The following is a 14,041-nucleotide window of genomic DNA, read 5'->3' as shown; positions in this document are numbered from 1 at the left end:
GGTCTTTATTCACTTTTCTCTTGAACTTCGAAAATTTCAGCAAAAAGAAATTATGTTTAGGAGGAAATTTCATGGTGGTTCCTCAAGTAAGAAGGGTCCCCGTCTTTCTATTCGGGAGCCCGATCCTTATCAACTAAGGGACGCACCGGTACAACCATGTGAATGGCCTTCCGATGAGTTCATGATCGAAGCAGGCTTCAAGGATGAGTTTGATACACTTGTCCGCAATGCCGGGTTAGAAGAATTCCTCTCAGATAAATGTGAACAGTATGCTATGCTCACTTCCTCTTTCGTGCGTAAATTTAAATTTTCAGTTGGTCGTGACTCATCCATACTTTTTGATCTGTATGATAAATCCTACACCATGGATTTGGAGGATTTCAATAGGATTTGCAAGATACCCGATGGGGGTAGTCTTAATGATCCTGCCAAGTCTTCGGTTAGATATTTTGTCTCTTGTATAACTGTTGGAGAAACTAGAGACATCACGCAAGCTACCGTAGGAAGCATTCATTTCCCTGCCTTGCACTACTTTGCCCTCTTCATAGGTAGATGCATTAACGACAAGGTTGAACATTGTCACCTATGTGCATCCGACCTTAGTATCCTTAAGAGCATAGTAACAGGTGACAGGAGCTTCAACATGGGAGCTATAATAGCAAGGAGGCTGAATAATAATGCCATTAATGGGGATTTCTTTGGTGGGATTTATGCTACGCACTTAGCAAATTTTCTTGGAGTACCCATCCGTTCAGGAGATCCCCCTCTCCATACAGCCTACCTTGATCGTGTCGCTCTGACACGCTATCAGTTTCTCAAGAGGGATGAGGAATCCCTCGTTTACCGGTTAGTATTTAATTGGCAGCGTGCTTTTCATATTACGCTTCTTGTTCCTGCCTTCTTTGACTTTCAGGTTAAACGAAGATATTACATAACCATTGGAGAAGCACAGGAGTATGAGAGGGAGGCTGAGACTTCTCGTCTCCGCGAAGCAGCTATTCATGCAGTGGCTGCAGCGCTCCCGTACAACCCACGTTATGATTTTGGGTATCACCCGGACCAACCTTGGGAGTAGACCAAGCTAGGCCAAAAGCCTAAGCTTGGGGGAGTACGTGTTTGCACCAACTTTATATCCATGCTTATGATTTCACTTTGTTAGTCGGTGTTTACACTTTGCCACTGTATTATCCATGCTAGTTTATTTTCGTTTTCTTGTTTTCTTGTTTTGTGTCCTTTTGAGAAAACCCAAAAAGATTTTCCTTTCTTCTTTTGCTTGTTGGGAGTTTTCCCGTGTAAATAGTTTTCTTTTTCTTTGAGTCGAGGTAGAAGACCATGGTTACAATGTTTAGTGCCTCTCGCATGCATACCTGTTCATTTGTTAAAGAGCCCTATTACTTTGTATTCTCCTTTGTGTTTGCCTGCAGATTCAGCTTAGTCCAATGCACGAACACTCTTATTATTGTTCACATTGTTCGATCGTGCAAGTGAAGGGCAATAATGATGATATATGATGAAGTGACTGAGACTGGAAAAGCTGGTATGAACTCTATCTATTTTGTTTTTGTAAATATGACTAGCTTGTCGTCCCAGTTTCAGCTTTGTTGAGAGAGAACCATGTTTGCAATGACAATTTAGAGATCATAGTTTCTGATGCCATGCTTAATTAGCTAGGAGCTTATAATGGTTTGTCTTGAATGCCAACATAGATTTTGAGATGACTATGATGTAGTATGATAGGATGGTATTCTCCTTTGAATGATTCAAGTGGCTTGACTTGGCGCATGTTCATGCATGTAGTTGAAACAAAATCAACATGGCCTCTATGATGTTCGTGTTCATGGTGATTTATATCCTGCTCATGCTTGCACTCAATGTTAGTCAAACTCTTTGCATCTTGATGACTGTTGTCGCTCTCTGGTTGGTCGCTTCCCAGTCTTTTGCTAGCCTTCACTTGTACTAAGCGGAATACTGCTTGTGCATTCACTTCCATAAACCCAAAAGTTTTTCCATGAGAGTCCACCATACCCACCTATTTGCGGTATCTACCTGTCGTTCCAAGTAAATTTGCATGTGCCATTCTCTAAACCTTCAAGAAATAATCTGTTTTGCATGCCCGAACCGCTCATGTGGTGACAAGGGGCTATTGGTATCTTCCATGTTAGGCATGTTATCCTCGACATGTGTTTATTCACTGTTATTCACGAGAAAGGGGCTGGTAATTGGAATGCCCAATTCCACGCTTAAATCGAAAACATAACTGTAAAACAAGACTCCCCCCGGATTGATGTTAGTATGGACGGTACCCGAGGATTTGGCTAGCCGTGGAGTGTGATTGATTGGTGGTGGGGGAGTTAAAACTTTACTTTTCTGTTTGGGAACCGCCTATAGCATGAGTAGCATGGAAGATATTGAGAACTCTTGGTCATTGCGTTGACAATGAAAGCATGCCACCCAAAATTATTATCTCTGTTTTCAAAGCTTGAGCTCTGGCACCTCTGCAAATCAATGCTTCCCTCTACGAAGGGCCTGTCTATTTATTTTCCTGTTGAGTCATCCTCTTCTTATATAAGCACCAATTAGAGAGCACCTCTGTCATTTTTATGCTTTGCTTTTGATTGATATCGAGTATGACTATGCCTGGATCTTCGTTGCTATGAATTACAATGTTTAGTCAGCCCTTGATCTTTGGAAGTGCTGTGCATTTATGTTTTGCGGTCTCAGAAAGAGCTAACGAGATACCACCTATTCATATTGCTTCATGCTTGTTTTGATTGAATTCTTGGTATCTGAAACTCATTATTATTTGCTCGCTGGCTGATTATGCCATTGATATTAGTTTACCGTGAGACCTATGTGTCACTTGCTTATGTGGTTAACTTGTGATCTTGCTGAAATTCTGGTTATGAGTTAGACATAGTTGCAACAACAAGATCAAACAGAGTTTGTCAAAGTTTTTCCTTCTCTTTTAGTTTGTCAATTGAATTACTTGAGGACAAGCAAGGTTTTAAGCTTGGGGGAGTTGATACGTCTCCATTGTATCTACTTTTCCAAACTCTTTTGCCCTTGTTTTGGACTCTAATTTGCATGATTTGAATGGAACTAACCCTTGTGACGCTGTTTTCAGCAGAATTGCCATGGTGTTGTTTTTGTGCAGAAATGAAAGTTCTCGGAACATCCTGAAAATTTACGGAGAATATATGTGGAAAATATGAAAAATACCTGCGCAAAGATCCACCGGAGGGGACGGGCCAGTGGGCCACAAGCCCTGTAGCCGCGGTCTCCCCCCTGGCCGCGGCTACCAGGCTTGTGGGGCCCACGTGGCTCTGCCGCCCCCAATTCCAGCGCTATTTATTCCCTTTCGTCTCGGAAAAAAATCAAGAGAGAAGAGTTCATCGCGTTTCACGATCGAGAGGCGCCGCCACATCCCGTTCTTGCCCTGGAGGGCAGATCTGGAGTCCATTTTGGGCTCCGGATCAAGGAGATCGTCATCATCAACCTTCTTCCCTCTCCAATTCCATGAAGCTCTTCATCGTTCGTGAGTAATCTATTCGTAGGCTCATTGGGCGGTGATGAGTAGGATGAGATCTATCATGTAATCGAGTTAGTTTTGACGGGGATTGATCCCTAGTATCCACTATGTTCTGTGATTGATGTTGCTACTACTTTGCCATGCTTAATGCTTGTCACTAGGGCCCGAGTGCCATGAATTTAGATCTGAAATTATTATGTTGTCACCAATATATGTGTGTTTTAGATCCGATCTTGCAAGTTGTAGTTACCTACTATGTGTTATGATCCGGCAACCCCGGAGTGACAATAACCGGAACCACTCCCGGTGATGACCATAGTTTGAGGAGTTCATGTGTTCACCACATGCTAATGTGTTGGTCCGGTTCTTTATTAAAAGGAGAACCTTAATATCCCATAGTATCCATTTGGACCCCGCTGCCACGGGAGGGATGGACAATAGATGTCATGCAACTTGTTTTCCCTAAGCACGTATGACTACACACGGAATGCATGCCTACATCACATTGACGAACGGGAGCTAGCCACATATCTCTCCATGTTATAACTGTTGCATGATGAATGCCATCCAACAAATCACCGATCCATTGCCTACGAGTTTGTCCCACTGCCATTGTTACTTGTTCTGGTGTTACTTGCTGTTGCTACTACTGTTACTTGCTGCTACTGTTACTTGCTTTGTCCTGCTGCTGCTGCCACTACTGTTGCTACTACTGTTACTTGTTGTTGTTGTTACTTGCTACTGTTGCTACTTGCTACAGCTGTCACTACTGCTGTTCCTTGCCACTGCTGTTACTCGTTACCCTGCTGCTACCTGCTACAATACTTTACTGGTGTCATTGATACTTCAGTTAGGAATAATCTGCCGTCAACAAATTCTTTCCTAGCACCGTTGCTATCATACTACTTTGCTGCTTATATCGTGCTTGCAGATACTAATCTTTCAGGTGTGGTTGAGCCGACAACTCAACTGCTAATACTGGAGAATATCCTTTCACTCCCATCGTGTCGAACCAACAAATTTGGGTTGAATACTCTACCCTCGAAAACTGCCGCGATCCCACACGCTGGTGGGCCATTGCAAGACAATTGCTAATTGTTGAGCAACTCGAAGCAACTGCCTTGGGCTAGAGTCGTTATAGGTTAATGTCTGTGGCCGACTCCCTCGCCGGACTTCCGCTTGAAGGTTGCCGAGGTGCATGACGTTCACATGGTGATAAGTGGTGGAAGCGTGTGTGAAGAAGTACACCCCTGCAGGATAAACATCTATTCAAATAGTCGCGTCCGTAGATATGGACTACTTGGATGCTTATGCAGTTCATATATAACTTTAATGGATACTCTAAAAATGGACGAGATAAGTGTGAGTGCTATGGATGGCCTTCTCGTGGGAAGACGGGAGAGGATCCATAGTGGTGTATTGATATGGTGAATATTTGGAGTCGTGTACGCTTTCCCACCTTGAAAAATTACTAGTAGTCGTAGTCAGATTAGCCAAAGGTCAAAGCTAGCATTTCTGCACTAAACCCAACAATCCCATTCATTGATACATGATGCATGATTAGATAGTTTTTTGCAAGCCTTGCTGATTACTTTGTACTCACTGTTGTTTAATTACCATTTTGCAGAGATAGACGTTGTTCACTTTATGCTTTCTTCTTGATGTTGACATCGATGGATTAGCTTGGAAACCGAGTTAGTAGTCTGGTTTTTTTGGTAGGGTCGTTGTAGCTTTTCAGGCTCTTCCAGCCGTTTTTAGTAGATGTTTGTACCCACACATGTAACTTTCGTTTGTTGTTTGTATGCTCTGTATGTTGGGTCATGTAACCACCCTATTATAACATTATACTGTATTGGCTCTTTGAAACCTTCTGAATAAATGTTATGTTGTACGGTTATGTTGTGATGCCATTATGTTTGAATACGACCATCAATATCAAATACAACTCCTGATTAACATATTGTACTATTTACGAGACACATCTTGTTTTCTCACCTAACCCTAGGCGTCTAGGCAAAACTCTTCCCTCCACACTTTTCATCGTCGAGCCTGTGGATATGCCTTCCCTTAGCCAACCGCTCCAGCGGACGGTGCTGAGAGAGTAATCCAGATGCCCCTGCCCAATTAGTAGCTTAGCTTAGTTTTTTAGTCCTCATAGGCACGACCCTGAGACCAATGTGAGTGCTTTTTTTCTTTGTGTTTATCTTTCGCGCTTCGATCCTCCTCCAATTTGTTCGTCCGGTGGAGCTTCGACGTAGATTTCTGTGGTCTTCTTGAGACAATGAGGTTAGGGGTTCTCGTCGTGATGAGATTTGATGTCATGTATTTCCATATTTATGTATAAGAGTTCAACAACTACAACTATGACTCCAAGGCACCAGTTCTTTGGGGCACTTGTACGAAGGCTTCATCGATAAGGTCAAACATCTGGTTATTTTAAAAGTGGCGACGATGACACGTCGGTGACTTGTTATGGCAGCAGTAGTAATGGTCATTTGGTTGTCTCGAAATCTCAATATATCTTTTATTACGTTTGAAATGCTTTAATCTTCCTTGAACTTTTATAAACCTGATTATTATAAATAACGTATAGTACTGTATTATTTGACTTGCAGTTTGCGTCAGTGATTAACGACAGGAAGCACACTGGAAAACACGCAGTTATTGGGAGCAAATGATAATCTTTTCGTAAACGACACACACAGAAGAAGAAAAGGAAAACCCGAGCCGGGCAGCGCTTTTTTTTTTCTTCTGGACCGGATCCACGCCGGCGCAACGCACCTCACCGCCTCAGAAAAGCGCCGGAGCCACCCGCCTGCCGTTCCGCTGTTCCCATCCCGCCGACGTCCCCCCACCCTCCTCCCCCTCCCACCTCGCACCCCAACCCCACCACCACTCCACCAACCCACACCACGCGGCGACCCTACTTCTCGGCGCCGATCGCTCGCTCGCTCGCGGAACCTCCTGCCGCCCCGCTCCTCGGCCCAGATCTGGTGGACCTCGGCGTCGGCCTCGCTCGCGAACTCGGTCCCGCGGGGAGGGCCGGCCAGGCCGGTCCATGGTTTCCGCCGGGGCGCAGGTGGGCGTGCTCGCGGCGTGCGTGGTGCTGTTCGTCCCCATGGGGCTCGCCGGCTGGCACCTCAGCCGCAACAAGGTGCTCTTCTTCTCCGGCGCGCTCTTCGTCTCCCTGGCCGTCGGGGTCCACCTCTCCCCGTACCTCCCCTCGCTGCCCCACCTCCTCGCCTCCTCCTTCCACCCCCTTCGCCCCGCGGCCCCGTCCTCCTCCTCCTCCGCCTCCTGCGTCTCTGTCCTGCACCGCTTGTCGTGGGCGGACGCCGAGCCCCACGGCGCGGGCCGCGCCTGGTCGTGGCCGCCCTCGCTCGCCGCCACCTGCGGCTTCGCGCGGCTGACGCGGGACGACGCGTCGACCCTTCTCAACGGCTCCTGGGTCATGGTGGCCGGTGACTCGCAGGCGCGCCTGCTCGTGCTCGCGCTGCTGCGCCTCCTGCTCGACCCGGCCGCGGCGGCGGCCGCGGAGCCGGAGCTGTTCCGGCGCCACAGCGACTACCATGCCGCCGTGCCGGCGCGGGGCATCTCCGTGGATTTCATATGGGCACCCTTCGAGAGCAACCTCACGCGTCTGCTCCGCGAGGATCTCCGGCTGGCGCCACGCACCCCCGACGTGCTCGTGCTCGGATCCGGCCTCTGGCACATGCTCCATGTCACCGACGCCCCGCAATACGGCGACGCGTTGGCGTCCATTGCTGATGCGGCCAACTCCCTCCGCTCGCCACTCCCCGTGCCACCGCCGCACATGTTCTGGCTCGGCCTGCCACGGCTGGTGAACCCTATGCTCAACACTGATGCCAAGAAAGCGCACATGAACGACACAATGCTGCAAGCCTATGACCGCGAGGTTGATGAGAGGTGTATCTTGCGTCGCGATGGCGGCCCATTCCGATTGCTCGATGTGGGAAAGCTCACCCGGGGATGTGAGCGGCAATGCACAGCTGACGGGATGCACTATGACGGCGTGGTGTACGACGCTGTCATGCATATCATGCTCAATGCATTGGTGATCGAGTCGCAACAAAGGATCTGACTAGTCGTAGGGGTTCTTGAAGCAGGTGTGCTCCCAACCTCTCTTCTATTGGTTCTTTACAGTACATGGGTAATTAGAATGTGTTGTGAGATAGGAAGGTTCTTTTGATTGCTTCGGCATTTTGGTTGCATGCCAGAAATCGCCATCAGATTGCTCAACCTTAGAGTGTAATATAGGGACATCTTAGAACCACACAGTTTTTGGCTGAATGGTTAACGGAGATGATGTATTGTATACTTTTTTCTCGGGTAATAACTAAGATGGTGATTCTGACATGTAGTAGGGAACAGATTGAGCAATACTAAGAAATATTAAACTTCCTTTTTGGGCAGTTGGAGGTTTTATTATTGGTTATTAACTTATGCATGGATGCTCCATAAGTTATGTGATGTTATGTTAATGCTTTCAGCACTCAAAACAAAAGGTTATAATCACGTAGTTATCTGATGTGATAAACTTGAGATCTATTTGTAAATGTTAGGCTGATGATAAGATGACTGTAAATTGTACTACGACTTTTCTTGTACTTACCAGTTACCACCAGTAGTTGAGATACTTCTAACATTGGAATGATTTTGAACTTTGAAGGTATAATCCTATTCTGATGCTAAGATGACTATAAATTGTACTATGCCGCCTTCTCTTGTACTCCTGCTGTTTCTAAATATAAGTCTTTTTAGATATTACACTACGGACTACATACAGATGTATATAGACATACTTTAGAGTGTAGATTCACTCATTTTGCTCCGTATGTAGTCCGTAATGGAGTGTCTAAAAAGACTTATATTATGAACGGAGGGAGTACTTATCACCAGTAGTTGAGGCACTTCTAACATTGGAATATTTGGAATGATTTTGAAGCTATAATCCTATGACTGTACTGCATGCTGACTGTATAGTGTGAGGTTAGACATTCGCAGAATGCAGTGACTATTTTGGAAAGTATGTTGCGTTGATTATAACGAGAAAAGGGATGCTTGTATTATTTTTTCCTAGAAAAAGGAAATATATCACTCTTCCTGCCAATGATAATAACTGTTTCCTTTCTGTAGTTATTGGTTTTCCATGCTTCCTGGAACTGCTTGAAATTCGCTGTTAAAACATGCAAATCTATAAGAATTAATATGATATATACGCACCTCGTCTGATCTGATCTATTTTATTAATTGGCATTTTTGGTTTCAACTGGCGAACTGCAAACTAGTTCCATTGGAACTGCCGAGTAGCTAATGGTTCATGATCTGTCGGTTTTGGCAAATTCTCTTGTATACATGAAGTTCGTGTTGTGTGGGGTCTCTACTATAATGGTTATCCTGGGCATTTTCTCTCTTCTTCATCAGATGTGCTCGTTCCTTGTTGCATATTCCTGTTAGCAACATTCTGAAGCGAACTAACTACTCCCTCAGTTCCTAAATACTCCCTACGTCCCAAATTTTTTGTCTTAGATTTGTCTAGATATAGATGTATCTAAATGCTAAAACGTGCCTAGATACATTCATATCTAGACAAATCTAAGACAAGAATTTTGGGACGGAGGGGGTATAAGTCTTTTTAGATGTTTCACTATAAACTACATACAGATGTATATAAATATACTTTAGAGTGTAGATTCACTCATTTTGCTCCCTACATACAGAGGGAGTAGACGGTCAATCTTAATAAAGGTAGTCCATCTGTGCGTGAAGGTATCAGTTGACCTATGTACTCCCTCCGTTCCTAAATATAAGTCTTTTAAGAGATTTCACTAAGTGGCTACATACGGAGCAAAATGAGTTAATCTATACTCTAAAGTATGTCTATATACATCCGTATGTAGTCCCCTAGTGAAAACTCTAGAAAGACTTATACTTACGAACGGAGGGAGTATAAGTCTTTGTAGAGATTTCATTACGGACTACATACGAAGCAAAATGAGTGAATCTATACTCTAAAATATGTCTATATACATCCGTAGTGAAAGTCTCTAAAAGACTTATATTTAGGAACGGATGGAGTAGCATGTAGCCGATGGTTCAACCATCGTTTCGCTGCCCATATGCCGTTGCATGCGTCTCTGTAGTACCTCCCTCCGTTCCTAAATACTCCCTCCGTTCCAAAATATAAGACCTTTTAGGTATTTCACTAGAAGACTACATACGGAGCAAAATGAGTGAATCTAGACTCTAAAATATGTCTATGTACATCCGTATGTAGTTTATAGTACAATTTCTAAAAGGTCTTATATTTAGGAACGGAGGGAGTACTCTATAAGTTTTTTTAGAGATTTCACTAGAGAGTACATACGGAGCAAAATGAGTGAATCTATGATCTAAAGTATGTCTATATACATCCGTATGTAGTCTGTTAGTGAAACCTTTTAAAAAACATTTAGGAACAGAGGGAGTATAATTTGAGTCGATGAATTATCTTGCAGCTATGCTAAACGTTGGGACATTATGCAGTTCGTATGTTTGTCTTGTTATATGGAAACTTGGAAGTACCAAAGGTATACCCTATTTCACGGAATCTCATCTCTTCTACTCCCTCCGACCCAAAATAAGTGTCTCAACTTTATATACTAGCTCTAGTACAAAGTTGTACTAAGCTCAAGACAATTATTTTAGGACGGAGGGAGTACTTGAAGTTTCCTTGTTTTCCTAGTTCACCACTCACTTCCTATATCAGTCTTGTTACCTTAGGACTATGATGAACAAATGGTTCTGAGTGTATTGTGTTCTTGTGAGAATATGTCATTTCATTTCTGCTCTATTCCTCACCTTGTGAAGTGTTAACCAAGCCTTGGCAAGTCCTACTAAGATCTGGACTCCAAGAAGAAACCGGGGTCTTCTGAACATCTGATGGCAAGGTTAGCAGTACAGGGCCGATGCCTTTGCTGGTCCCAAGAACAAAAGCATCATGATCCTGTTATCTAACCCCTCTACGCTCTGGATTTTAAGTCCGTGCGGATGCACGTTGATGCTCCGAAGTTCTTGTTCGGTTGGTTCGGACTTGAAGGTATCCTAGTACTTGAATTTGATGTGAGCTATGCCCCATGGTTAAAAAACTACCAAGTTTCGATCATGCCCGACATGGTTGGCAGATGAATTCATGTGCAGTTTCCAGTTCTTTTATGCGACCGCTCGCTGAACTTGAGTATATTGCCTGGTTCCTAGGGGCATAGATTAGCCTCCAGAATGCTCTGTCAGAAAAGATGATCATCACTGAAGAAACTTGTGCAATGTCTAGGAATAGGATTCACATCAACAGAATGGCTACGCCCAGTTATGATTAGATTGGGAATGTACCTTTCTTTTCATATATCCGTCAAACCCTACCAACATGGTAAATCTTTTTCGAAAAACAACACGGTAAATGTTTCACAGTACAGCCATTGACGATAACCATTCTACCTACGTTGCCACTTGATTACCAGTCATCGAACCAGGGCAGGAAGCTGTCGATCTCGTCGAAACCGTCAATCAAAGGCATGTCGTCCGGCTCCATGGACGCCTGGGGGATGCGAGACATGGGGGCGCAGACCATGTCCATCGCACTGGCCTCGTCACCAGGCGGCGCCGGTGCATTCTCTGGCAATGGCGCGGGCGCCATGGCCGGCTTCCTCTCAACCGGCACCGTTTCACCGACCTCTTCTTTGGCCGCGTTGCAGCCGCCGACAGCCAGCGGCGGCTGCCCTTGCACGGGCGTCGATGAGCCGGCCAGGACGGGGGCGACCACGAAGCTGCCGGCGGCATGGCATGGCGATCCTGTCGTGGAGCTCTCCTCGTCGTGGACGACCAGCGCGAGCTCCTCCGGCTTGGTGGCGTCCGACGTCGTGCTGGAGGAGGGGCGGTGCCTCTTGGAGATGGTGCCGTTCCAGTAGTTCTTGACGGCGAGGTCCGTTCTCCCGGGGAGCTGGGCGGCGATGACGGACCAGCTGCTCGATCGAATGACAATCAAAGCAGCACCAGATTGGTTAAAGAAGCACAATGGCAAGAAGCCAAGAAGCATCGCAAGCAATGTTCAGCTGATTTGAACTTCTGAAGAAACAGTGATGGATATCGGTGTGACCGTTGGTTGGGCAGAGCCGCAGAGGCAGCAGAAACTGAGAAACGATGCGGTGCGTTCTAGCTAGCTTGACAATGGTAGCAGGGCATGCTTATTTTTTCCGGACTTACCAGCTTCCCCTCTTGCTGTACATCTCGCAGATGATGCTCTCCTCTGCCGGCGTGAAGTTGCCGTGCTTCAGTCCCGGCCGGAGGTAGTTCAGCCAGCGCGCCCGGCAGCTCCGGCCGCAACGCTGAAGCCCTGCGAATCCATGAGCAACTTCCTCAGAAATCATGCTTTCGCCACAGTGGTGCGTGACAATTAGAGTATGATGAACATGGTAGCTGTTTGTGTGCAGGACGCTACTGGTTTTCTGATGGAAAACGGCCAAAGAACGACACTCGAGAGAAACCTAAGTACAGAATCAATAAGAAACGTGCCAAAGTAATTCTAAGATAAGCTGAGAAATTTTGAAAAGAAACCAAAGTAAGCATTTTCTGCCACTATGATAAACTGACGAGACCACATAAGTTGCTCCGATCTTTCTATCTAAATCAACAACTGTAGTAACTTTTTAGAGAGATCATTTGCTAGGCAAACAAACAACTGCATCACATTTAGTCGACAGCTTTCTCTTCTTTTAGAAAGAAGGTATATATGGGAGTTCATGGAGATCAACTTAGTAGCAATATAAACAGTTGAATGAAGGCGATGGGGAAAGCGAAATAACTAACCTAGGGTTTCAGCCAATGCCTGCCAACTACGGCCGACGCCATACTTCACAATGTGTCTTCTCATCAAGTCATCCTCTTCCCTGGACCACTTCCCCTTCTTCACCATCCCTTCTTTCTTTTAGTTTGCAGATGTTCTTGCTTGTCTCCAAGAGGGGGGCAGACTGCAGATGAGAGACCCAATGCCTTAGCTTATAAGTACTGGAGTAGCTGCTTGTGCTGAGAAATACCTATGGCGTGATGGATGTCAATTTTTTTTTACTTTACTGCATTGTAATAATATCTCCCTTCCTCCTATCGTTTTTGTTGGCTTGTCTTATATGTAAACCAACGATTCCTTTGTTCACAGAGAATGGAAAAGGAGATGAAGTGACAAACGATTTCTACACATGAAGGGACCGTATAGGTGAAAAGGTACAGAGAGAAGTGGAGAGAGGCATCAACACCAAAAGTGTCCTCCTAACCCCAAGCTGAAATGCACCCATATGAACAGTCAAAATAAAAAAAAGTAAACAAATTCAAAATTACATTTGGTGTCAAAAAGAATCTACATGTTGTTTGGTCAGTAATCAGTATAGCATATCAATAGCCAACTGCTAACAATTACTACCTCCATCCTGATGTATTAGCCCCCCTTGTATTTAGGTCAAACTTTGACCTTTAATTTAACTATAAAAAATATAAGTTATAGACCACGACAATAGCATCTTTGAAAACCTCTTTCAATTTTATTTTTTGGAACTGGGAAAACCTCTTTCAAATATGAATCCAACATCAAATCTGCAATCAAAGTTTGGCATAAAATATGAAGGGAATCAATAAACCCAAACAAAGGTAGTAGATGATTATGAGACGCCGATGACAATGTGTTTAATTATCTTCTTCTTCCCATTTTGGTTTACCATCATGTTTCTTTCTGTTTCTGTCTATTGGATGGATTTCCTGGTTTAAAATCCTATAGCCCAATCAAATATGTATCTTGCATCAATTGCTGTTCTAAGAACATCTCTATTCCATCTCCTAAACTTAACTCCAAAATCAACTTAATTTTTGGCCATTAAGAGGTTCCCAACTAGCACATCCCCTAATCTTAAATCTCATTTCTTTTTCGCAACGCTCCGACCATCATACGACCAAAATGTGATATGGCTGCATAGATTGATGTGATGGGACGAATGCCGTGAGAAAACATTTTCTAAAGTTGCAAATAGCATAAGGGGAAGGCCCTATTAGAAAATTGTAAAATCTTAATTCACACCACATCTTTCTTTAAACAATCCAATTCAAAAAGGGAAAGAAAGTTTGTTGGACCTTTTGTCGAACACCTTTCTTGCGCCACCGACACGAGATCCCCAGCATGCACGATGGTGGTGGTGGTGGCGGCGACGGTGGAGGTGAGGGATGTTACTGCCCTATTCCCGGCCTCGTCGGCGCTTGAGGCCGCGACTCAACTCGGGAGGCGCTAGGAGCCTCGGGGATGTGTACTAGGGAGCGGGGAGGGGGTGCGGGGGTGGGGTGGGGGTGGAGGGAACCTTGGGAGGCTGCGGTAGCCGGGAACTAGGGGGCTTTTTTAATTTTTTTTGCAAAAGTCATTATACAACAACGCTCTCACACTTCTAAAATTTAATAATATACATAGTTCCATGTTTACAG

The 14,041-nt window shown here is 44.9% G+C and overlaps 2 protein-coding genes across 3 annotated transcripts; one reads left to right on the top strand and one right to left on the bottom strand.

The window, feature by feature from the left end:
• Positions 1 to 6,422: 6,422 nt before the first annotated feature.
• LOC123411153 lies at positions 6,423 to 7,962 on the top strand. Its single transcript, XM_045104091.1, has one exon. It carries the CDS (start codon positions 6,588 to 6,590, stop codon positions 7,629 to 7,631), a length of 1,044 nt encoding a protein of 347 aa, XP_044960026.1. The 5' UTR covers positions 6,423 to 6,587; the 3' UTR covers positions 7,632 to 7,962.
• Positions 7,963 to 10,867: 2,905 nt separating this feature from the next.
• Positions 10,868 to 13,841, bottom strand: LOC123411139 (transcription factor MYB21-like). Of its 2 annotated transcripts, XM_045104081.1 has the most exons (4): positions 13,700 to 13,841; positions 12,392 to 12,552; positions 11,789 to 11,918; positions 10,868 to 11,547 (listed from the first exon to the last, which is right to left on the bottom strand). In XM_045104081.1, the coding sequence occupies exons 2-4, from the start codon at positions 12,495 to 12,497 to the stop codon at positions 11,040 to 11,042; spliced, it is 744 nt and encodes a 247-aa protein (XP_044960016.1). In that variant the 5' UTR covers positions 12,498 to 12,552; positions 13,700 to 13,841; the 3' UTR covers positions 10,868 to 11,039. The 2 variants fall into 2 exon arrangements, with proteins under 2 accessions (XP_044960016.1, XP_044960008.1); XM_045104073.1 differs by lacking the exon at positions 13,700 to 13,841 and having other exon boundaries at positions 12,392 to 13,098.
• Positions 13,842 to 14,041: the final 200 nt, after the last annotated feature.

The sequence above is a fragment of the Hordeum vulgare genome, chromosome 1H (assembly GCF_904849725.1).
Source record: "Hordeum vulgare subsp. vulgare chromosome 1H, MorexV3_pseudomolecules_assembly, whole genome shotgun sequence".
In the NCBI taxonomy this organism is placed as follows: Eukaryota; Viridiplantae; Streptophyta; class Magnoliopsida; order Poales; family Poaceae; genus Hordeum; species Hordeum vulgare.
The sequence above is the reverse complement of the archived record's forward strand: the minus strand, read 5'-3'. Positions and strand labels throughout refer to the sequence as shown.

What these genes read in the sequence shown, in the direction of transcription:
- LOC123411153 (XM_045104091.1), top strand. Translation starts at nt 6,588, where the DNA reads ATGGTTTCCGCCGGGGCGCAGGTGGGCGTGCTCGCGGCGTGCGTGGTG.
- LOC123411139 (XM_045104081.1), bottom strand. Translation starts at nt 12,497, where the DNA reads ATGGTGAAGAAGGGGAAGTGGTCCAGGGAAGAGGATGACTTGATGAGA. An exon ending in GGCATTGGCTGAAACCCTAG is followed by an intron (nt 11,919 to 12,391) that starts GTTAGTTATTTC and finishes ATGGATTCGCAG; the next exon opens with GGCTTCAGCGTTGCGGCCGG. An exon ending in TACAGCAAGAGGGGAAGCTG is followed by an intron (nt 11,548 to 11,788) that starts GTAAGTCCGGAA and finishes TCGATCGAGCAG; the next exon opens with CTGGTCCGTCATCGCCGCCC.